The sequence below is a fragment of the Pelodiscus sinensis genome, chromosome 1 (genome assembly GCF_052426305.1).
Source record: "Pelodiscus sinensis isolate ZL-2025 chromosome 1, ASM5242630v1, whole genome shotgun sequence".
NCBI classification, from domain to species: Eukaryota; Metazoa; Chordata; order Testudines; family Trionychidae; genus Pelodiscus; species Pelodiscus sinensis.
The window spans coordinates 303175871-303201984 of NC_143052.1; the positions used below are offsets into that span (position 1 = coordinate 303175871).

The following is a 26114-nucleotide window of genomic DNA, read 5'->3' on the forward strand; positions in this document are numbered from 1 at the left end:
AGCGTTCTGCCACTTTCCAGTATTGTTGATCAGCTGAATTATAATCACATCACTGGCACCTCCTATTGTCACAGAGCCCTCATTTGTTTCCAGTGAATCTGGAATGAGTGGCAGAGCTTCATCACTCTTACTAAGGTGGGAAGTGAGTCCTGATACAGGCTCCAAGATCTCCAGGACAGTTTCCTAATCTCACAGGAAGGAATATCCAGTTTAGGACAAGAGGTGTCATCCTCCATGGGGAACACCTGTTACCTGTATAATTAAGATTTTGTCATGGTTATTTTTAGATAAAGTCAAGGAAAGGGTGCAGGCAATAAACAAAAATTCACAGAAGCCCAGCACCTTTTGGTGTCTTGTGTTAAAATTAACTGGGTGGGAGTTGACTGTCATAAAGCCTAAGCCACACCAGCTAGGTGGCTGCAGGAAACTGACAATTCCAGCCTTCACCATTGGCTGAAGTCAAAGAAGTCATGGAATCCATGACTTACCTAAATAACTCATATCCTTACCGATGATCCCTCACACTGGCCTTATTGGGGTCCTTGGAATCCATTTATGAGGCATCCCAAATATGTGAGGTTTCAAGGGGAGTTGAGACCGGCTTCTCTGTCTGGGGGAAGAGTCTTAACCTGCTCAGGGACATTCTGAGGAAGAAAAGCAAACTGGTGGAACCACAGTCTGGTAATTACAGGCAATTTCTGGACCTCCTGAAGAGAATTGCAAACACATACCAGATCCTGCTGGAGGAAGTATGACACCCCTTGTAAGATGACATATCCTCCAAAGCTATACTTCTAGGATAGTGGCATTGCCTGTTAATGAGACTATGTTAGAATTGGCCAACACCTGGCATATTTGAGCCACTTGCACTCCCACTCCCAAAGAATGGAAAAGTAGTTGTATCATTAAAGGGGGGAGATAACTTACTTTAACACTGTGCTCCAACTCTTCAATGGCACAAGCAGTCACTAGAAAGAACAAGCAAAAAAGAAGATTAAGGGGGGACATGATAGCGGTTTTCAAATATCTAAAAGGGTGTCACAAGGAGGAAGGAGAAAATTTGTTCCTCTTGGTTTCTGAGGACAGGACAAGGAGTAATGGGCTTAAAGTGCAGCAAGGGAGGTTTAGATTGGACATTAGGAAAAAATTCCTAACTGTCAGGGTGGTCAAATAATGGAATAAATTGCCAAGGGAGGTGGTGGAATCTCCCTCTCTGGAGATATTTAAGAACAGGTTAGATAGACATCTGTCAGGGATGGTGTAGACGGAGCTTGTTCCTGCCTTGAGGGTGGGGGGCTGGACTCGATGACCTCTTGAGGTCCCTTCCAGTCCTATGATTCTATGATTCTATGAATACCAGCCAGAAGCTACACCCACAGAAAAGGAAACCAAACTTCTTTGGAAGAATGTTGTGAACTACTGAGCACTGATGTCTAAGTCTGATTTTATTGATTACAAGAAGCTCTCTGAATTCACTAAAAAAGGATAAGCTTCAGTTCCAAGAAGTCATTGATGAATGTAAATTGCTAGCTAGACTGGTCCTGCAGATTTGGTGAATACAGCAGGCACGGCCTACCATTTGATGGCAATATCCGTAGTGACACCAATCCTCTAGATTTTCAAAAGAAGTTCAGTCAACTACAGAGGATCTGCCTTTCCAGGGAAATAATCTATTCAGTGAAAAAACAGATGAATTATTACATATCCTCAAAGACCCAAGAGCATCTCTTTGCTCTCTTAGTATCTGCATTACAGCGCCAAGGAGGAAATATCCTAAGCCTCTGTCATACAAGCAATAACAGTGTCTCAACCATTCTACCCTCAAAGGGCTTACAAGCCTCCTAGAAAACAACAAAGAATGCAGTTTAGTGTCCTCTTGCCACATCCACACATACAGAAGTCCTACACACTTAATGATACAGATTTCTATTATGAGATCTCTTTGCATCCCAAGAGAAGAAGAAAAGCCTGGTATACTGCTCCAGAATTTCTAAGGGCTACAGCTCTAGAGGGGATGTGTTTCTCATAAAATGAGCAAAAACACAGATGTAGGCATTCTGACTCATTCCTCTCTTACATTGAGTCCTGAGTAAAATCATACAGCATTGGTGATCTTAGTTTTTTCTCGGTGGTCGAGACAATTCTTGTTCACTAGCCTTCTCCTGGTGGCTTCATACCTGTGCCTCTGCATTCAGCTTTTCCCAGACCTTTTGACCCAGGGCAAAAGAAAGATTTTTCCATCCCAAGTCAGCACCTCTCCATCTAACAAGCTGCTGTTATGATGGATGACAAATTTAGAATGATCATGCTAAAAAATAATACAATCCATTCTTAGTTCTAGCAGAAAAGACTCCATGAGAAAATGCTATAGAGTTAAGTGAAAAAGATTTTCTGTCTGGTCCCAGAATAATTATAAACAGTCAGAGAATGCTAAAATTGCTACTAATCCGGACTACTTCCTTGCTCTAAAAACACTGAGAATATCTATCATCTGCTTGCAAATGCACTTGGGAGCACCTTGTGACTTTCACCCTCCAGTGGATAGATTCTGAAAGGACCGGTCAGATCTTCTGGTACTGAAACCTACTCCAGTGTGGTATCTCAGTGTAACCCTCTCAGAATACACAAATGTTCCATTGGAACCATTAGCCCCATATTCCTCCTTTTATCTAAATATGAAAGTTAGATTAAATCTTTCTAGATGCAGTTCCTCAGCCAGAAGAGTAGGTGAGCAGGGGGTCCTTATGATGAACTTGACCTCTATAATCTTCCACAGAGAAAAGGTTTCCAGAACCCAAGCTATTCAGAAGTTTAACTTTGAGGTGTGTCTCTTGTGGAAATCTGTAAAGCAATAATGTGGGACTCTGTGCACACCTATGTGAGACATTATACCCTGATAAATGGTTTTGGGGATAGTCAATAGGTAGGCTGTGGGTCAAATCTGGACTGCCAGATGCTCTTGAGTGGACCCTAAAATAATTGTATTTACTTATTATTATTGATATTGTTTTATTTTCTCTGGAGTCTGGACCTTGACTATACCTTGATGAAGAAATGTGGATCTTGACAAAACATAATTGACTACTCCTGTAAAATTATTCCAATCTGTGGTACAACAAGGTTTTTCACATACCCTTTCTCAATGAATGCTATTTGTAAGTCACCTCAAGTGTAATACATTTAGGGACTGTCACTCAAAGAAAAAAGTATGGTTACTTATCTTGTGCAGTTACTGGAGTTCTTTGAGATGTGTAGTCCATATATATATATTACTATCACTCTCCTTCCTGTCTGCTGTGGATCCTTTCATTATAGAGAAAGAACTGGAGAAGGGGTCAGTGCACACTGCCACTGAGGCCCTCAATTCAGAACTCAAGCAGGAGAATGGTGCAGGAGTGGACCAAATGACACCATTAGCAAAAATATTCTGGTCTCAGACACATGGAATACATGCACATCTCAAATGAAATATACATAGGGACCAAACATCTTGAAGAATTCTAGTTACTGCGCAAGATAAGTAATAATTTTTCCAGTAAGGAAATGGAAAATGACATTTGTAAGCTGATAGTCATTCTTGTAGTCATTTACAGTAACATATATTACAAGCTCTATAGATGTGTCCTTGAGTTATGGATGTGGTTCTCTACTGGTGGTATCAACTTTTTCCTTATTTTTAATTTCTAATGTATTACATCTCAACTCGTATCACTGTGTTCTGGTGTATGTGACAGTACAAAAAGAAACCTATTTTACCTATATAGATCACCTTTCTCTTAGATAAGTTCATTTGGAATTACCTTCTTTTAATTGTTTTGCTCAATTAAGAAAACTGTATATAGAGTATATGAAATTCCTATAATAAGTTTCCCTAGTTATTTTTATTTTCTTTATATAGGGCTTAATAAGTAGACTTAGGTTGTTGGACCGAAGTTCACTTATTCAACAGATGGGTCTAACAAATATTTATTAAGGCAAAACACTTAGCAAGTAGTGATCAGTTACTTACAAGTGGGAAGCTCCTTAGAACAATTCCATCACAATCACCTCCAGCACCAGACTGTTCAGCTTCAACTGTCCTTTGTTACACAAACTTATTTATGATTTTTGTTATTTTTATACATATATATCACTCTCATTTCCATGTTAACTCTCCTTCCTCATCAGTACAGGTTTAGTATTCTAACTGGTCTTTTCTAGCTTTAGTTACTTTATCTTTTCTAGTTCTTGCAAACATAATTACTATTTAAATTCTTACACATGTGCAGTACTAAACATAATTATTCTTCGATTTCTTACACATGCACTGTTCCACTTATGGTTACACTATTGCGTGTTATCAGAACAGACTCATAAAATCCACACCAGGCTTCTGGGAGGCCTAAATATGCCTTCCCTTCTGACATGAGATACTACTTTGTTCCTAAGTAAGTAGAGGTACTATACTCACCTGATAACCTGTAGGTGTACACATGCTGAACATGTTACTTGAGCAGTAGGACTGAGGGAATGGTAATAACTATTAAATTTGTATGTCAGTCAGGACTTTTTTGTTGTTAGTATCTTCTAAATTGAGTCCATCTAATCTATTTTGTCCAATAGAAGAACACTCTGATATGAGAATATACTAAGAGAGGGAAAACGGATTGTTACTCTCCACTCATTTTTCCACCATTCTGAACACTGCACAACATGGCACTTCACACAGTTTCAGAACATGGACAAACTCTAGTTACTGAATGACTAGTGGGGATCAATCTATTATAATTTTGAAAGACACCTGAAAATGCTGCTTTATCTCCTTGTTTGTTTTAAGTTGAAAGCTCTTGTAATGAGATTCAAACTAAAATTCGCTGTGTGTATATTAAACAGGGTTAAGATGCTTTGTGAATGGTAAGATATATTTAAATCATGTATTTTAAATCTTATGAAATTGTACTTTTTAAATGAAGAGTTATCAGGATAAAACAAATCAGTAGTGAAGAGATAAAAATTTGATTATCAAATAGTTAAATAATATTTTTCCTAAAGCTGCATATCATGAGTAGGTTATTTCTGCTATGGGTTTTCTTTCATATTTAGTTTTTTATTCTACATTTAGGGGAACAGACATTAAGAAGAAACCTGGGCACAGACTGAGCAAAGCTAAACAGAAGAAAAAGCGAAAAAGAAACAGAAAAATGAAGCACGATCATGTTAAAATCACACAGAAAAAATCAGATAGAGCCCTTTGTCATCTAATTGCAGATGATCAGGAAACATCAGAGAGTGAAGAGGAAGATTCAGAAGAAGAAAGCAGAACATCAGTATTTACATTTAATGGAGATGTGGGAGATCTGGTGAAAGGTTGTGATGATTATTCCAATGGTGACACTAATGAAAGCCTAAAGTCTACAAAGCATCAAACAGAAAGTTTACCTATTACTGTGTCTTTGACGACAGTGGCATTAGCTAGTCCAATGAAAAGTGACTTGCTTGCAGAAGATGGTGGTCCATTTCTAATAAATATGACATCTGCTCCTAATAAAAACTTAATTAAACACACACTTGATAATCAGGTGGGTGATCATAACCAAAATAAAAACCTTATGGAAAATGAGAGCAATTCCGTAGATACAAATGTTGATTTTTCTGTTGTAAAGACAGAATGCAACGGTATAGAAAATAGTGGTGTGATGTTAAACAATCAGAATGAACTTACAGCTGATCAAATTACATGCGAACCTGTCCTAGAGAATAAATTGTTAAATGTAAGTAATAGAAAAAAAGAAACCCTGGCTCTCCAGCATGATTTTAAAACATCTGAAAATTGTGTTGTCGTCACTGATAAAACCAAAGAAGAAACACTGACATCAAAAATGAATGAGAAAAATCCTTGGGCCTTTTTTTCAATTGATTTAACTGATATACAACTGCAGCTTGGTTCTGATAGGCTTGGTTCTTGTTCTTGGCCTGAGGGTGCCCATAAGTTCATATGTGAGCAAAGACCAAAAAGAGTGAGGAGGCCCAAACAGACTTATCCTGACAGCACAATAGAACAAATTCATGAATCTAATGAAGAATTAGAAAAAGAACCCAATCTACAAACATTAAATGAAGAGAGTGGCAGTGTAACACATGGTGGTCTACAGTCGCTATTGATTGACAAAGGACATAATATTTCATTTATAGAGTCAGGTGTTACTGTCTCAAACTGCTTAACTGAAGTAAATGTTCCAAACAATGTAGATACATCAGTTCCATCAAAGAAAAAAGGAAGATGCAAAAGGATTTTCAACTTGGCACCAAACTTTCATATACCAAGGCAGATTGCAGTTAGTACAAAGGAGAAAAGGAAGGATGTTCTATTAATGGACAATCACCTATCAGAAAATGTTTTTGAAACAGAACAAGAGAGAATTTCAAATAATGATAATAGAAAGAAGAATGAGCAAAACCTTGAATTTCAAGAACATTGGGCACCTTGTAATAATGGTATGACAGATTCTTCTTTGTGTCTTTCAAAGAAAGCTGTTTCTTCTCCAGCTCAGAAGTTTCCCTCTAATTTTTGTAAAGTTTCTTCAACAAGTAAGGAACAAATTATAACTTCTAAACAAGAAAAAATACATGATAAAAAAAAGGGTGAGAGAGAACAGTTCTCTTCAGACCTTGCAAATAGTCAACCAGATATTTTGTGTTCTGTTAAAGTAACATCTGAATGTCCTACAGACTTTAATGAATTTGAAAGCTATGGTGAAAATATGCACAAAGCAGATGAAAGTGAGTCATCACAATCCTCACAAATTGAAGACAATGAAGATCCTTTAAATACTAAATCCAATTTTCTGGGTCTTCCCTTATCATTGGGATTTGCATTTCAACTTGTAGAGCTTTTTGGCTCTCCTGGATTTCCACTGGGTAATATTATTATTTTTTTATTATTTAGTATTATTATTTATTTATAATAGTGCTTAATGGCTCTTTTTGATATTGCAGCTAGCAGCGACACAAATGTGATAATATACTGTGATAATACACTGCATGCCAATATAGATACTTTTGATGGCATTCACTTAGTATCTTGTAAATGGTACTTTGCACAAAGATTGCGCTTTTCAGCTGCAGATTATCTGTTATGCAGTGATCGTTGTTTTCTATTGTTAGCAGTTTACCCTTGTTGCATGAGTAACACTAAGCATGTATTAATTTTAAATCCAAGGATGTCCTTGTAGCTGTGTTGCAATTTCAGCTGCGCAGATACCTTATGCTGAGTGAATTTTAAACCTGTCATTTAAGGAAACTGCATGAAAATATGTGTGTTGTGGATTTGTATTTCTTTACTGGCAAATATTTTTCCCCTTTGCAATACAGTGGTATCCCTTAAATAATAATTAAAAGTTATAAGGTAAAATTTTCAAAAGCAACTACATTTGGCACCTATGGTCAAATGTGTCATAGGCGTTTTGAGGCTACATCTCACTGACTTTCAATTAGACATACTCTCTTAAATCACTTAAGTAGCATGAAAATTTTACCCCTAATCAAATTTAATTTGAAATTCTGAACAATAAGGTATATCTTCTCATATCAAACATATTCTTTTAATCATGCTATCCATATCTTTGACTGTCATAGTTAGAAGGTAAATGAACAAACAGAGCTTGAATTTTCATATTCTCGTGTCACTTAATGTATCTACTATATATTTGAGAGAGTTTGTCCATCTGTTCAAGAACTCCTCCTAAACAGTAAGAGCTAGGACCCCCAAATTCGGCATACAGTTTCCTCTTATCATATCTTAAAGCAAAGTAAGTGTTTGGCTGTGCCAGGAAAATGGATGTGTCTGGAATGGGATTGCTTCTCATAAAACCATACAGTAAAGAGACAGTCATCAGGCAGGAGAAATGGAATGACTAAAGATGCACCCCCTTCCTCCAGGATTGCCTTAGCTCCAAGTCTCCCATCCCTCGGATGCTCTTTAGGAAGGGTATGGGGGGTGTATGTAGCTACTCCTCTCCCCCCCCCCCCCCATTCATACGAGAACATTGCTGGTTGTTCCCCTTTGTCAGGGAGCAAGGGGAAAGTGCACAGTTTGCTGCATTCCTCACTCTGACTGGGGACTGCAGGGAGCAGACGACCCTGGACCTGCGCCAGCAGGGGGACACGCACTCCTTCCTTGGCTGTGCCCACTAGAGCTGCAGCAGCCATGGACAGGTGTTTCTCACCTGACCCTAAGATGAGGAATGATTTAAATGAAGCATGTACATTTTCATTTTATTTTCCAAAAAAAACCCCCAAAATTAATTGATTTGAGGACCTGAGCAATGACAGGTAGATCTTCTAGTATATTATAAACCCTTTTAGAAAGATCAAAAAAGATTGAGCTGCTTAAGCTCTGATTCTTCAGACTTATGCATGTGGTTGATTTTACAGTGGGATTATGCACGTGTATGTATTGGAGTGTGCATAAATCTTTAGTGGCCTCCGCACATACAATGTTTGTATTCTCATTCAATTCACAGTCAGCAAAAATGTTCTGTGGACATAAAACAGAAATCCACAGGTTTGCATGGTTCTATGAATCTTAGCTTTGGTCCTTGTTTAGCAAGGTGCTTATGGACCTCCTAACACTCTACGGCTACGTCTATACTGCACCCTTTTTCCACAAAAGCTTATGCAAATGAAGCATAGAGTAGAATATCACTGCACTTCATTTGCATAATTAATTAGGGGCCGTTTTTGCGCAAGAGGCTTTTTCACAAAAAGGAGCCATCTACACAGCTCCTTTTTGCACAAAAGCCTCTTGTGCAAAAACGGCCTCTATTTAATTATGCAAATGAAGTGCAGCGATATTCTACTCCATGCTTCATTTGCATTAGGTTTTGCGGAAAATGGGTGCAGTATAGACGTAGCCTAAGTGTGACCTGTCTTAATGAAAATATTAACAACTGCACTGATGCAGCTGTTCTGCTGTAAATTCGCCATGTAGCTAATTTAATCCAATGGGGAAGAATTTGTAGGTCAGCATAATTACTCCCAGTCCCCATGATGGGGTGGTGGAGCCTTCAGAAAAGTATGTGAGGGAAGGCCAGAGCCCCCTGCCCTGCACCGAAGTCCCACCCTCAGCGAAGCTGGAAGCAAGAGCTGGCCAGTAGCTAGATGCTCCATCTGCCTGCAGTTCCTGAATTGTGTCACTGACCTGCAAGTCTTCCCCCTGTTGCCCACTCAGTTCTTATCCTGACATGGCTCCAACCAGGAGATGGGGCCTCAGAGCGGCACTTTAGCCATACTAAGAGCTATGCACCTTCCATCTGCCCTGATGGAAGAACTGGAGGGCAAGCACACATGCTAGGGTCTGCCCTTAGTCCTAGGGTAGATGGAGAGTCTATGACACAGTGTTCCATGTTGCTCAGGATCCCCAGCTGTAGTCCAGTTGTCAGCCTAGCTGGAGGGTGGCAAGGGGAGAAGATGGGCAAGTGCAGAGTATGTAGCAAAATATGGGTGGGTCAGGCCTGTGCCCTTTCAAAAGAGGGAGGGCCATGGCCCCCTGTCCTCCTATTCTGGTACCTCTGCCCCATGAGTGGCAGTAGCTATGTAGGCAGGAGACGCTTTTCTGCTGACATAGTGCTGTCCACACCAGTGCTTAAATCAGCATAAATTATGTTGTTGAGGAGGGAGTGAATTCACACCTGTGAATGTCATAACTTACGTCTACTTAAGCTATAGTGTAGTTATATTCTGAGGAACTGGCTATTTGTGATAATTAAACAATCAACAATATTTTTCTCAGAATTATAGGTGTTCTTTCTATGTTCCTGGACATATTCTGATTTGCATTTCAATATTAGTCCTTTTTAAATGTCTGCTGGAGTTTAAATCATACATACTTTTCTTTCCTTTCTTTCCTTGCCTGTCTTAATCTGTTAAGAACTGCTGTGTACTGTTAAGGCCATTACAGTGCATTTGTGGGTGAATGTTTCCATAAAGCATTTAGGAATATTCCTAAATGAAAAGTACTATATAAATGTTGTTAGTTGTTCTGTTGGAAGGTAAATAGCTTTTTAATTATCAAATGTATTTGTCATTTATCTACAATTTACAGATATAATGGAAGATATATTCCATAAACTTTATACTCAAAATATTTGTTTTCAACTTAATCATTGAGGTTAACCTCTATCAGGTTAAATATTTGACGTATTTACAGAAGAATATCCATACATTGTGTTAAAATATCCTCTTATAAATAATTGAAACTGATAAAACGTTAAAATCTAAATTTACTTTCCATTTAAGATGTTTGCTTTCTCTAAATTCAATAAAATGCAGAGTATGAAGCTTCACTTTTATGTTTAAAGATTTCCCTAGTAAATTTCACTTTGCAGTTCCCATGCGCTTGGAAAAAGCTACAATTTTGGGGTGGAAATACTGTGGGAAAATGTTTGGTTTAAAAATATCTTTACATTGACATTAGAAACATTTATATATTTTTGTTTATTAGTCTTAGGTTCTGTAGAAGCTTATTTATATAAAACCTAAAATTTGAACTGGAAGTATCTCCTTCATATATGCATAAAACCTGACAAATTATAATGCCATTATAATGTTCTGATGGTTCACTGTTTTATGTTAGAAAGTATTAATAGTTAGCTATGAAAATGTTGTCATCTTTTTCAGAGTCTTTATTGCCAAATGATTTCATAGTTCCTCTTGATTGGAAAACATCAAAGAAGATCCATTTATTGTGGAAGACATCTGTGGAGGTATGGGTTTTGGTTTTTTTCAAGATTTTCCTGTATTTTTGGAATAAAGAGGAACCATTTAGTCTAGGGTGCAACCAGAAATTTCCAAACAAGTGGGCTCAGGTCACCTGCCACATATTCACTGAGCCACCATCTCCCCTTCCAGATTGAGCCCATAACTGGAAGAGATGGAAGAGGCAGTGTGAAGAGATGGCATCCTGGGATTCTGGGAAGCAGGGAGTTTGGTTCATGGAGCGCTGGGAGCCAGAGTCACAGGAGAACCTGCCATCCCATGTCTCACCCCTCCCTTCCCACAGGGTCACTACTGGAGAGACTGGAGGAGGCTGTGAATTTGTGTTAGCATCTATGCCCATTCTGCACACACATCTCCCCCTTCTCCCTGTCATTCTGCTTAGTTCATGTGTTGAAAGAATATTTTTTGTTGGTATATCCATATTTTATGTAAATTAATATAAACAGCAAAGGGAGAGGCATTATACAGATCCTGTCCTACATGCACTGTGTACAGGAGAGATCTAATGTATAACAGGGTTGAGGGTATAGATGGAGAAAGCAGCAGAAAAACAAATGAACCAGTCAACAAAAATAAAACCTCTCTCTATTGTTCAGAGTTGTTTTTACCCCTCAGATATTGTCCTCCACTTTCATTTTCCTCCTGTTCTACCACTGTGCACCAGACTTCACCCCTGGGTATTTGCAGTTCCTTACCCATCACTTCTAGTGTAAATGTTCACAGTATGTGCTGAATGGCTTCCTGGGACTTAGCTTACTTTGGTCAGAAACTTTGCGGGTGCTTTGGTCTGCAGCATCGGTGCCACAGATGTTTCCCGCACTGAAGCTCACTCTATCAGGTTGAACTTTAGCCTGCACCCCCAAGTTGGCAGCCAGCCTTCGGAGAAGGTCCTGGTGAGTCCTGGTGTCCACAGTGTGCAGAGTGGGAGTGGGGTCTGCCAGGCCTGGTACCTTACTTTGGACCAGTGGGTTCTGCACTTGGTAGAAGGTGGATATGCCATCCCTTTCCTTTCACTGCCCCACTCCCCTTCCCTGTCCCTCTTCAGGGACCCCTCTCATGAGCATCTGTTAAGGCAAAAAGTGTCTTTGCTACTGCAGTGGGGAGCAGTCGAACCTTTTCCAGAGGAGTTAAAGGAGAAAGGGTTCTTTTCTCAGCATTTCCTAATCCCAAAGTCCAAATGAGGACTAAATCCCATCTTGAACTTAACAGACCTGAATTCATTCATAAAGAAGGTAAAGTTCAGGATGGTTACCCTAGCATCCATTATCTCTTCTATACAAAAGAAGACTGCTATGCTGCCCTCAATCTGAAGGACACGTATGTCTACATCTCAGTGATACCAGCACACAGGAGGTTCCTGAGGTTCACATTAGTACAGTTAGTGGTCCTACTGTTTGGTCTCTTGATGGTACTAAGAGTTTTCAACAAATGTATGGCAGCACTGGCAGCCTTTTTAAGGAGACACAAGGTTCAGGTATTCCCCTGCCTGGATGATTGGTTGATAAGGGGCTTGTCCAGGGAGCAAGTATACATAGCCTTAACGAGGGCTTTGTTTCGCAGGCTGGACCTCCTCATAAACGAGGAGAAATCCACACTCAACCCCACATAGATAATAGACTTTGTATAGGTCCACTTGGATTCCACTGTGGCAAAGGCGTCTCACCCAACAGCCAGATTCATGACCATGCATGCTATAATCAAAGGCCTCCAAATGTCACCCCTTATGACAGCAAGAACATGTATGAAGTTGCTGGGGCACATGGCGGCCTGTACCTGTGTGGTACCACTGTGCCAAACTGAGGCTTCGGCCTCTACAGAGATGGTTGTTGAGAGTACACAACCTGGCGCATGTCCTGATGGATGCAGTGGTCATGGTTCCAGTGGACATTCTTTGTTGGACTGGAGGCTGGAGGAGTGGACAGTCTGCAAGGGGGTCCCATTTGTCCAGCGAGCCCATCAGTGTAACTGGTCATGGACTTATCAGACGCTGGCTGGGGGGCCCATCTGTCAAATCTCAGGAGTCAAGGTATGTGGTCCCCTAGGAAGAGTCCCCTGCACATAAATGTCAAGGAGCTTAGGGTGGTCAGGGTAGCGTGTCAAGCGTTCCTTCCGCAATTGTAACACAGGGTGGTCTCGGTGTTAACAGTCCATGTATTATATCAACAAACAGGGTGGAGCTCGCTCCTCTCCCCTGTGCAAAGAAGCCCATCTGTGGAACCTGTGCATTGTCCAGGGAATTCACCTCAAGGCGGCTTACCTTCCCGGGACCGGAATGTCTTAGCAGACAGATTCAGCAGGTCCTTCAGGGCCCACAAATGCTCCATCAGACTGGGCATTCTGTCAGAGGTCTTCCAGAAGTGGGGTTATCCCCATCTGGACCTGTTCGCCACCTGGGAAAACAGCAAGTGCCAGAATTACTGTTCGGACCTAGGTCAGGAGGTGGGATTCCAAGGGGACACTCTTCAGATGCAGTGGCCCCAGAAGTTCCTATAAGCTTTCCCTCCATTTCCACTGATCCACAAGGTCCTTCTCAAGATCAGGAGGTTCAGGGCTTCGATCATCATGGTAGCGCTGGCGTTGCCCTGCCAGCACTGTTTCACCACTCTCCTATATCTATCAGTGGAAGAACTGATGGCACTTCCAGTAGTTCCAGATATGATCACTCAGGATCTGGGGAAGGGGGCCACCCGAACCTTTCATCCCTCCACCTCACGGCTTAGAACCTTCATGGTTGACTGGGCCTGAGTAGCTTTGTGCTCGGTGGCCATGAGGAAGGTCCTCTTGGAGAGCAGGAAGCCCTTTACCTGGGCTGCATATGCGGCCAAGTGGAGGCACTTCTCCCTGTGGACCACGCAGTCAGGCATAGACCTGATGAGGGCCCCAGTCCCTCTCATTTTAGACTATCTCGTTTACCTCAGGTGGCAGGGCCTCTTCACTTTGTCCCTGCAGGTTCAGCTGGCAGCCATTGTGGTGTTTCACTCAGGGGAAGGAGTCAGGACAGTATTTGCAAACGTAATAGTGAAGTGCTTCCTTAAGTAGATAGACAGTATGTACCCATGTGCTAGCCAGTCTGTACTTCCATGGGATCTTAACTTAGTCCTCACAAGACTTGTGAGTCCCCTGTTTGAGCCCTTGGCCACCTGTTCTTTAAACCACCTATCGTGGAAGGTGGCTTTCTTATTAGTGATTACTTCAGCTAGGAGGGTTATCGGAGTTGAGAGTCTGCACGTCAGAGCCCCCATACACTGTTTTCTTTAGGGACAGGGTACTTCCTAACCCTACATTCCTCCCAAAGGTGGTTTCCTACTTTCACAGGATATCCAATTGCCAGTTTCTTCCTGAAACCTCAGTCTACGTCTAGAGAGCAAACATTGTACTCTTTGGACGTCAGAAGGGCCTTAGCATTCTACATATAAAGGACAAGAGAGTTTTGTAGGTCTTCACAACTCTTTATTTCCATAGCTGAGAGGATGAAGGGCTTATCTTTATCAGCACAGTGTTTATCCTCTTGAATCACTTCCTTCACTAGAACCTGTTATGATCTTGCTAACAGGACAGCGCGCTCCCCCTTATGACCCATTCCACAAGGGCACAGGCTTCATCAATGGCATTTATGGTGCAAGTTCCTATTCTCAAGATCTGCAAAGTGGCCATGTGGTCCTCTGTTTGTACGTTTACAAGTCATTACACTATTGTGCAGCAGGCCAGGAATGATGCAGCCTTTGGGAGGGCTGTGTTGCAGTCCCATTGCAGAATAATTTCTGATCCCATCATCTTGGATACTGCTAGGGAGTCACTTAACTGGAATGGACATGAGCAAACACTTGAAGAGGAAAAAATGGTTACTTACCTCATAACTTGTTCTTCGAGATGTGTTGCTCATGTCCATTCCAAATTCCACCTGCTTCCTCTGCATCAGAGGACTTGGGCAAGAAGGAACTGAGGGGGTGGAGGGCCAGCAGGGGTATATATGCACCAATATATTAGCGCCACTCCAGGGAGCTCCCTGTCTAGCCCAACGGGTACTGCTAAGGAAAACAAGCTCCAGAGTCTGTGCATGCAGTGCACATTCACCCTAACTGGAATGGACATGAGCAACACGTCTCGAAGAACAACAGTTACAAGGTAAGTAACCATTTTTTTTCTCCAAATCTTCCTCCCTTATGAAGATAGATAAGAAGAAATCATCCTGTGTTGAGGGGAGGAGGTGAATGAGCTTAGAATCATAGAAACATAGACTGGAAGGGACCTCAAGGAGGCAAGACCAAGTAAACCTAGATCTGGCTTGTATGTCTGATGAGGACAATTAGTATTTGTGTTTGGAAGGTATAAAAGGGAGAATTCAATAGATGGGGCAGCGAATAATGTGTGTATGTGATTGATGGAGGAATGAATTAAGGGAGACAAGGGAAACTGGAAAAACTATACCCTAAAAATAAGTTTAGGGTGAAAACAGAATAAAGAAGAAAGTGTATGCCAAGATAAAAAGGCAGTGCAAAGGAAAAAGTAGTGAAAAGAAAATAGAATAGACAGGAAATACAGTTATGCTTAATGACGGTATTATTTTAAACTAGCAGAAATACCTGGCATCTCCTGGGGAAAATATAGTACAAGGTATGATGAAAGAACTATGTCAATTACATTAACATAGCATATTGTATTGGAAATACTTTTCTCTTATATATTACTTTAAGGAATTAACATAGCTAGTGATATGCTTACAAAATGACAAATCCCATAGGTCTCTTTTCTCAATGGCCACAAATCAGGAAGGCCCATCTTCCCTTAAAGACTCTATGCAAACCAAGGCCTGCAGCCTCCTTGCCAGAAGCCCTGAGAAATGGAGGGGATGTCTTCTGGGCTCTGCAGCAGCAGCAAATCACTGCTCCCCAAGTAGCTACTCCCTGAGTGCCTTCAGTGCACACTCCAGGGGACAACTTGAATAGACTTCCTAGCGGCAGCTGAACTGGTTGCATTGATCAGACAAAGCGAAAGACCTTCAGACCAGGTGCAATGAGTGATACCTACATGATCAGGACATGCAGCACCTGAACGTACCTGTTCTAATGAGAATAGGCTGTTCTGAATGTACCGTGTCCTCCTCAGGCTCCACGGTGCTCAAAACCTTATCCTCCTACTACCTCCTCTTTGAACTGTGAGCTGAGTCTTGCAAAGTGCGTAATGCCTGTGGCACTGGCTGATAATGCACACAGCCCTGCCCGGGGAACACACACAGCCCAAAGGAGGGCAAATGGTGGGATGGCTCGTTTGGGTGTGGGGGGAGGGAAGCAACTTTAATTTCCAGAAGGGGTTCAGTCAGAGCCCGGCTGCATGAAGATGTTGAGAGGCTGTGATAGCTGGAGGCTTCTCCCAGCCACAATTAGTAAGACTAAACCCCAGCCAGCATCAGCCACATTTGGGTCTGTCCTGGAGACCTGCCAGTGCCCTAGTATAGGGGAGGTTGCTGATTCTCTGCCCCACTACAGCCTCTCCCCCATGGGCTGTCTCTTGATGATGCTGCAGGTGCCCACATGCTTTATCCTCTAGGATCTCATAGTTGCCATTTAGGTGACAGGCTTAACAGAAGAATCCAGTAAATGCTTATGATCAGGCACTACTAAAAGCTAATTATCAATGGGGCCAATTGAGGCTCTAGGGGAATTGATTTAGAGATATAACCAATCTAGTTATTGAAGATAGGAAATCAGTAATATCCATGCAAAATTTGGTGTTTCTAGCTCTTACCGTTTCGGAGATCTTTTGGAATTATCAGTGGGCCCAATTGGGCTCTGGGAGAACCGGGGGAACTGATTTTGAGATATAACCAATCCAGTTATTTAAGTTAGGAAATCGGTAGTATCCGTGCAAAATTTGGTGTTTCTAGCTCTTACCGTTTCAGAAAGCTTTCGGGACAAACAAACAAACTTTCAGAAATATTTATAAGAAGATCATTTTAAAATGGAATGGAATAGCTGGATGAGTTGGGGAAAGTAATGCACACATTTAAATTTCCTTAGGGAGCAAACTGCTGAGGGCTGTCAGATCTCTATATATAGAACTGTAATTTAAAAAGGAGTTTTGTGTGAAGATGGATTATAGCAGGGCTACTCAAATTTGAAAGCTCCGAGGGCCACAATGATACTCACAGCATATGCTGAGAGCCACAGCTTAAGTGTGGTTGTATATACATGCAGATATATATGCAAATATATATAAATGCTTATTTTACACTGACGGGCATGAATACTAAGTACTTCCCACAATGCCCCAACGCTGCTGGCATATCATCCCTGGGGGCTAGAAATGCCATCACCCTGTACCCATCTGTTCCAGCCAGCTTGTCTGCTTGCATCTTTCAATGCTCACGCTGCCTGGGAGAGACCTCATGTGGAACATGTTCCCAGTGGAGGCCATATTGAAAGGATCCCAACTACGGGCCATGTGTTGAACCCTGTGTAAACCCAAAACACATTGCAGGCTGCAAATAAATGGGCTACAGGCTGCGGGTCGCATGTTGAGTAGCCCTGGTGGGGCTCTGTATGTATACATATATTTATATATTGTTTCAAGATTTTCAGAAAGTAGCCTCTGCATGCCTGGATATCTATATCCATACTTTGAGCATTGTCACTAGTTACTGGCACTTAGAGTTGATAGCATTTACACATGCAAAACCCATCATTTGTATGCACAAGTGATAGACTATGTCACATGTGCCTTCATATATGTGTGATTCAATAATATGCATTCAAACCAGAGGCTGGGTTTGGCCCTATTTAAATATTTCTCACATATACATATTTGAACATACAGGCTTTCTCTACTGGTTGAAGGTACAGTATAATTTATATTAGGATAACATAGGACAATGCAGAGGTGTAAGTAAATATTCTAAATATGTGAATGCAAGCATACTTTTGCAGTTCAGTATTACATATTTATTTATGTATTTATTACAGTATTTATGTACAGCTTATACTAGAGGTAATTTAATCAGTAGCTGGGCTGCTTATACCAGAGTAGTTTAATCAGTAGTTGGACTGAATCCTACTTAAGAAATGTCTATTGTCACTTCTGAATGAAAGAATAATCTATTACTCAGGCTGTTGTTTTATGGTAGCAATTTTTAGGAGGTAATACAGGAAAGTGTGATGAACAGGACAAAAGCTTTGTAAATAGTTTAAAAACTTATGTAATGTAATATGGACTTCCTTCTGTACACTGACCACCTAACTCCCACACCATCATAAATATTTTCTTCTCTCCTTTATTGCTTTTTTTAAATTTGTTTTTAGCAGAAACAGAAAAAGAATGGATTACAGAATGGGAATTCCTTGGCTGGTAAGCATAACTTCATAAACAAAAAGAATGTAAAAATTATTTATTCAGTGCAACAGTCAGTTAATGCAGAAGTAAGAAAGCTGAAAGTTACTGTGCCCATAGTATCTGTAACTACTTTTTGTGCAAATGCAAGATTTTGTACTGTGGTTTATAGCAGGTCTGGGAAAAACACTCTCAGTGGGCCGGATCTGGCCCACCACACCATCGGATTTGGCACGTGGACACAGCAGGGAGTTTTAGGCAGAGTCCCCTGCTTGTTCCATCCACTCAGAAAAGCATCTGCTGGGCCATTTGTGTGTCACAAACTGTGACCCTGGAGAGAAGTGGTTCTTAGTTGCTCCCACCCCCCAGCATAATTCCATTGGCTAATTTCTGGCCAATGGAAGCTGTCTGTTTGAAAAACAGGCAGCATGCGTAAAACCACTATCCCTTCTTCTCAGGCTCTTATTCACAGAGCACATGACTCTGTAGCCTGTGTGGGGGCGGGGCACGCTCTTACCTGAGAAATGTGCTGGGCTGCTGGCCAGAAGTCTCATAGGTAGATCATAGAATCATAGAGCTGGAAGAGACCTCAGAAGGTCTTCAAGTCCAGCCCCCTGCTCTAGGCAGGACCAATGTCAACTAAATCAACCCGGCCAGGGCTTTGTCAAGCCGAGACTTAAACATCTCTAGGGATGGAGACTCCACTACTTCCCTAGGTAACCCATTCCAGTGCTTCACCACCCTCCTAGTGAAATAGTTTTTCCTACTATCCAACCTGGACCTCTCCCACAACAACTTGAGACCATTGCTCCTTGTTCTGCCATCTGTCACTACTGAGAACAGCCTCTCTCCAGCCTCTTTGGAACCTCCCTTCAGGAAGTTGAAGGCTGCTATCAAATCCCCCCTCATTCTTCGCTTCTTCAGACTAAACAGTCCCAATTCCCTCAGCCTCTTCTCATAAGTAATATGCTCCAGCCCCCTAATCATTTTGGCTGCCCTCCGCTGGACCCTCTCCAATGCGTCCAGATCTTTTTTGTACTGGGGGGCCCAGAACTGGACACAATACTCCAGATGTGGCCTCACCAGAGCCGAATAAAGGGGAATAATGACATCTCTGGATCCGCTGGCCATACTCTTCTTAATGCAACCTAATATGCCATTAGTCTTCTTGGCTACAAAGGCACACTGTTGACTTATATCCAACTGCTCATCCCCTGTAATCCCCAGGTCCTTTTCTGCAGAACTTCTACTTAGCTGGTTGGTCCCCAGCCTGTAACAATGCTTGGGATTCTTCCGTCCCAAGTGCAGGACTCTGCACTTGTCCTTGTTGAACCTCATCAGATTGTTCTAACAAGCAGCTCCCATTGGCTGTTTTCTGGCTAATGGGATCGTGCTGTGGGGCTGAGGGACTCCTGAAACTTCCTTCCTTCCCTCCAGTTTCAAATTAAATGGAGCCCTGCAGGTGCATTTCTGCGCGGCATGTGGAACTACAGGGCAAGCAGGAGAGCCCTGCCTGGGGCTCCCCGCTGCCTCTACGGGCTGGATCTTGGTGGGCCGGATGCAGCCTGCAGGCCATATTTTGCCCAGGCCTGCTCTAGGTGCTGGGTGGGGGACAAAGACTTCATGTGCTCCCCCCACCCCCAGGCCAATGAGGGTCTGTGGACGGGGAAGCCTGGGAAGCCTCCTGGCTCCACCCCTTCCACCCGAGGCCCTACCTCTTCTGGGGTGGCCCACGACCACTCCAGAAATGTATGAAGTGACCCCCCCTTCAAAAATTATTGCCCACCCTTGGTTTATGGTATTAATTGTGTTGTGGGACACAATTTTGAATTTCTTGACTTGTGATTTGAAATTCTCCACCTTAACAGTATTAAATTAATTTTACTCTGAGTTTACTTCAATCCTATTCAGATGTAGCTTTCAGTTGTAGCTAGTAGGCTTGCTTTTACTATATTCACTGCCTTGCCTTCATCTTATTTTGCTGCTTTCATTATAGTATGCTGTAATGCAAGAAACCTACAATATCGTATATCTGTACAACATTAGTTGAAGAATAAGCTAGCATAAGTGTGCTTAAGTAGGTCATACCCTTTGGCATAGATCAGTAGTTAATGTTAGTTTTAGGAACTAAGGAGAGCTTGGTCAATGGCAGGACTTAGAATGCTTCAGTAAGTGCTACCACCAGGAACATGAAAGTAATAACCCCAAATATGTTTAAGGAAGGGTGATGGATATGATCATGAGCTGAAATCGAAGTTACATATATTAATGTGTATTCTACTATACTATACTAACCTACAGAAAGAGGCTAATGGCATATTAGGGTGCATTGGGAGAAGCATTGCCAGCAGATCTAGAGAAGTTATTATTGCCCTTTATTTGGCATTAGTGAGGCCACTATTGCATCCAGTTCTGGGCACCCCACTATAGAAAGGATGTGGATGCATTGGAGAGGGTCCAGCAGAGGGCAACCAAAATAATTAGAGGGCTGGAGCACATGACATACGAGGAGAGGATAGGGGATTTGGGCATATTTAGTCTGCAGAAGAGAAGAGTAAGGGGGGATTTGATAGCAGCCTTCAACTACCAGAAGAGAGGTTCCAAAGAGGAAGGACAGAGGCTGTTCTCAATAGTGACAGATGGCAGAACAAGGAGCAATGATCTCAAGTTATAGTGGGGGAAGTTTAGGTTGCATATTTCACTAGGAGGGTGGTGAAGCACTGGAATGGGTTACCTAGGGAGGATGTGGAATCTCCACATCTAGAGGTTTTTGAGTCCCGGTTTGATAAAGCCCTGGCTAGGATGGTTTAGTTGGGGTTGGTCCTGCTTAGGGCAGGGGGCTGGACTCGATGACCTCCTGAGGTCTCTTTCAGTCCTACGATTCTATGATATTTCTTCATCCTACTAATGTTGAACTACAAATAAGGAAAAGGGGGGAAACACCTACTAAATATGTACATTCTGTAGTCTCTCTATCTACCTTATTGAGTTAGAATGTGTGACTTATCTAAAGGTATTAATAAACTATATGGAAATATAGAAGAGTTCCTATAGTGCGAATGTAACAATTATGCATATTGGGGTTCCCAACTAGATAGTCATTTTAATAATACTATGTCTAATCATGGGACTAGAATTTATCAACCCTCAAGTGATAACTGGGTATTCTTAAGTAATCAATGTAATCCACTGCCTCAGATGAGGACAGATCCTGTGAGAAAAAGAGAGACTGAGAGTATATCTATACTTCAATTAAACACCTGAATCTGGCCTGTGTCAGTTGACTTGTGTTCTCAGGGCTCAGTCAAAAGGGCTGCTTACTTGCAGTGTAGACATTTGGACACTGGCTCTGGGACCTCTGCCCTTATGGAGTTTCCAGAGCCCAAACTGCAGCCAGAGTCCAAGTGTCTATATCTCAGTTAAACAGTCCATTAACCAAGCCCTTTGAATTTGATTCAGCTGACACAGACCAGCCGTGGATGTTTAGACTTGTACAGATGTATCATGAAGCTCTTGGCTTCATAAATTTGCTGGTGAGCCAAGAGAAATTCAGACCTGTACAGAATGTGTGTAATCATCAGGGGCACAGCTTGAAAATCCACCAAAATAATTATTTTGTATGTAAAATTGGTTTTCTAGAGCAATAATCTTTTTCTGCAAATAATATTAACATAAGTACAAATGACAAACTATATAAATTATACTTTCAGTGTCTTTTGTTAAATTACAGTCATGTTTTTTAGTTGGTGCCAAAACTGTGGAAGACACAAATAAAGATTGCCAAGAGAGTGAAGAATCTTATGAAACACTTCTGGAAACAAAGCTATATCAAGATGAAGTAGAAGAGAACTCCATGAGTTATCTAGACAACAAGCACTTATATAACATATCAACCAATCTTGAATATCATCTTAAACGGAAAAATTCAGTATGAAGATATAGGTAACTGTTTATAAGACTATCATTCTTATGAATAAGGCTGGTCTAAATAGCTGAAAAACAAGTATTATTGCATTTATAACAACAGCTCATACTCTCTTAAATATAATTTTTATACAAAGTGGAACAGCTCCAAAAGGAGAGACTTGAGAGAGACCCATCCCAGAATAGTGATAGCCTAGAACAGGAGTGGCCAACCCATTACAGACAAAGAGCCAAAATAGTGGTGGATACAGCGCAAAGAGCTGAGGGAAAGAAGTTGTTGAGAGAGAGAAAAAAAAAAACACGCTACCCCTTTAACAGCCACGTGTGGCTCAAGCAGGCTTCTGTTGGCCAGAAAGTTGTTGAGCAAAAAAAAAATGCTGCCCCTTTAAGAGCCACGTATGGCCCAAGCTGGCTTCCGTTGGCTGCAGTGTGAGAGCTTGCTGCCCCAAGTGGCACCCTGACTAGACAAGGAAAACAGGTCAGAGGAGGGGAATGCAGAACAGCCGCGGGTGCAGGAGTTGAGCTGCAAGTGCGGAAGCTGCAATTTTTCCTTTGAAGAGCTGCAGATGCGGGAGCTGCAATTTTTCCTTTGAAGAGCCGTATGCGGCTCTCAAGCCATGGGTTGGCCATCCCTGGCCTAGAGCTTAGGGCACTCACCTGGGACATGGGAGACCTAGGGTTCCCAGGTGTCCAGTATTAACCTGGACAGCATGATATTTTCGCCTCCTGTCCGGTAAAAAATATTCAGAAAATATCGGACACCTAAAATGTATTTTAGGTACTTTCTGATTTTTTTTTCCTGGCCAGAAGGCAAAAATACCAGGTGCTTACCTGGTTCCGCAGGGGAGCTATTTGGGGGGGAGGGGAGGTATTTGGTATTTTTGGTTAAACCATCTGGCAACCCTAGGGAGACCCAGATTAAAGTTCTTTCCCTGAATCAAGCAGAGTAGAGGATTTTCCACATTCCGGGTGAATGCCATTGGCTATTTTGTGAGGGGAATCTCACTCTATCACTTTGACCAAAAATTCTATCCTGGACCTGAGAAAGCTTCCTGATAAAAGTTTAGTTGAAACTCATGCACTTCAACATATTTTCTGATTAAAAAAAAAAAACATTTTGCCAAAAAAAATCCCAACCCGCTCTACCCTACAATTAACTGGTGCTGATAAACAATGTATATTGAGTAGTTGTGAATGGGCTCCATGAGTGGCCCTCCTTCACCTCAGTGGGCTGCAAGGTTGTTGTAACTAAGATGGTTTCTTGGAATAGGGTAGTTTTGCTAACTGCATTTGCATACTTAGAATTTGTGGGGTATACTAACTGAACTGTAGCAGCACTTTGGATGCAGAGGGAGTGCATGGCTCTCACAATGTTGTGGGCAATCAGCATGTGCCTCACTTCATATGCTCTTGCTTTAAATGTGTATCACTTTTAATAGCAGTAGGGAAAAAAACTACGCAAAGGAAAACCAGCAGAATCTGGCAAGCATGTGTGTTGGCAATAGTAAACAAAATGTTTGTGGGCCACACATAGAACCCCAATGGGCCTCATGATACAAAGGATTAGGAGTTTCTTTCCTTTGATTCTCTTAATTCTAATTGTTTCAGGTAATTATCTGATATTTTCCTAGATGATATTTCTCAATAACACATTTTGTAGGATGACACACTGGCTGACATCTTAACCATTACACTTATTTATGTTACTGTACTTGTAAGCAAGACAGAATGAGCCTTATTTCTATATTTTGTGTATGCATGAGTATGTCTGTTTATGAAGGTACGTGTGAACTCATAAGTGCTGGAAATGGGGTTGCTGATGCACTCCCTGGCTTCAAATTGTTTTATTATACATAGGATCCCTGTGTGAATTTGAGCATCAGAAGAAAAAAATTCCTAGATTTAAAAAAAATTGGTGTAAATAGAAACCCTGAAATTTAATGAATGACATTGTAAAGAGGGGCGGGAGAAGGAAAAAAAATTGGGAGGGCAGTGGGTAGGTAAGTTTCAGAGAGAAAGCCATGCCAGTCTGTAACAGGAAAAACTGAAAAACAACCGAGAGTCTATTAGCACCTTAAAGACTAGACAGTTAAAAAGGCCGATAAGAACCATTTGTTTGCACTTGGAGAGGGAGAGTACTAACAACATATTCCAAATCCAGCACATGATCACATCAAGTGATGAAGGTAGGAGTCTAATAATATTTGAATTGTTGGTGATTGGGTTATTTTTCATTCTGCTATTTATGAACTCAATAGAATGAAAAATCTGCTTTTAGGAATGCTTATTTAGGTATGAGGCTGTTATAATTACTTAAATGTGTGAGAGTGTTGAATACATGTGAGAACTAGCTCTGAGGGACTCATAGGAACCATTTGCCACCAGTTTAAAGGGAGAGTGGAGTAATTGCTCTCCCTCTCAAGAAATCACACATTCCCCACCTCCCTGATGGATGCTGATAAAGTAACTAGGGAGGGATAGTTCAGTGGCTTGAGCATTGGCCTACTAAACCCAGGGTTGCAAGTTCAGTCCTTGTGGAGGCCATTTAAGGATTTGGGGCAAGAATTTGTCAGGGATGGTACTTGGTCCTGGTATGAAGGCAGGGGACTGGACTCGATGACCTTTCAAGGTTACTTCCAGTTCTACTGCATTTAATCAAATATCAGTTGTTTTTTTTTAAATTTCATGTGGTAGAAAACTCCAGAGAATTTCCACCACAATCTCTTTAAATTACATAAGTACTAATGCTATAATCCTATTCAATATATTTTGGCGAAACAAGTTATAAACACTTCTGGCAAAGCTGAGTTTAATGTAAATCTGTTTGCCAGGTGGCGGTGTTTTTTTCCTTTAATAGTTTGTGTGTTTTTGTCTAAATGGAAAAAGAATAAATTTTGTGTTTCTATCCTCTTTGCACACACATGCCCCCTCCCAACAAGGTTTATTTCTATTTAAGAGACAACATTTTTTTAAAAATCACATTTTCAAAACATTGATAATATCAGTGGTTGAATAACTTGTTTTGGGGAATAGGCAAATGACTATGATTAAAATTGCTACAGTAATAAGCACCAGTATATTAATAAAACAAATGTTTTATTAGTTTGTATTAACATAAAAGCTAGGAGCTGTAGTCAGAGACCAGGACCTTACTGTGCTGGGCATTGTACAAATTGTGACAAAAAGCCACTACTCCAAAAATGTTGCAATCTAAGTATAAAATAAGATACAACAGAAGGTGAATACAAGTAAACAGTAGGACATTATTTGTCAGAATGATAGGCAGTCCTCTTAGCACACCAACGACCTAAAAATTGTCCACATTTTTGTAGGTACAGGCAGTCCCCGGGTTACGTACAAGATAGAGACTGTAGGTTTGTTCTTAAGTTGAATCTGTATGTAAGTTGGAACTGGCATCCAGATTCAGCCGCTGCTGAAACTGACCAGCGGCTGACTACAGGAAGCCCGAGGCAGAGTTGCTCTGCCCCGGGCTTCCTGGAATCAGCCGCTGATCAGTTTCAACAGGCTGAATCTGGACGCCAGTTCTTACATACAGATTCAACTTAAGAACCCCAGGCGTCCCCAAGTCAGCTGCTGCTGAAACTGATCAGTGGCTGATTCCAGGGAGCCCGGGGCAGAGCAACTCTGCCTTGGGCTTCCTGTAGTCAGCGCTGGTCAGTTTCAGCAGCGGCTGACTTGGGGACGCCTGGGGCAGTGCAGCTTGGGTGCTGCTGGGTTGATCCAGTAGCGCTGCTCCTCGGCGCTACTGGACCAACCCAGCAGCACCCAAGCTGCTCTGCCCCAGGCGTCCTGATTCAGCCGCTGCTGAAACTGATCAGCAGTGGCTGAATCAGGACGCCTGGGGCAGAGCAGCTGGGGTGCTGCCGGGTTGGTCCCGTAGCGCCCAGAGCGGCGCTACAGGACCAACTGGCAGCGCCCCAGCTGCTGTACCACAGGCGTCCGGAGAAAAGCCACGGAGCACGGGGGCAGCGGGACAGCCCAGACGTGCCACGGCTGTCCTGCTGCCCGCGTGCTCCGCGGCTTTGCTCCCCGTCTCCCTGGTCTGCTGGTCTCCAGCAGACCAGCAGACAAGGAAGACGGGGAGCAAAGCG

The 26114-nt window shown here is 41.9% G+C and overlaps 1 protein-coding gene across 5 annotated transcripts in view; it reads left to right on the forward strand.

The window, feature by feature from the left end:
- N4BP2L2 (NEDD4 binding protein 2 like 2) overlaps nt 1–26114 on the forward strand; it is a 93953-nt gene that overhangs the window by 57372 nt on the left and 10467 nt on the right. For 2 of the 5 annotated variants that reach the window (XM_006134208.5, XM_075919200.2), the window contains 4 exons: nt 5102–6897; nt 10657–10742; nt 18051–18096; nt 21822–22020. In XM_006134208.5, coding sequence (XP_006134270.3) covers nt 5102–6897; nt 10657–10742; nt 18051–18096; nt 21822–22012 — 2119 coding nt within the window. In that variant the 3' untranslated portion in view covers nt 22013–22020. Of the gene's footprint in view, nt 1–5101; nt 6898–10656; nt 10743–10887; nt 18097–21821; nt 22021–26114 lie in introns of those variants that run through there. The other 3 variants (XR_016348529.1, XM_075919196.2, XM_075919202.2) reach the window with 3 other exon arrangements.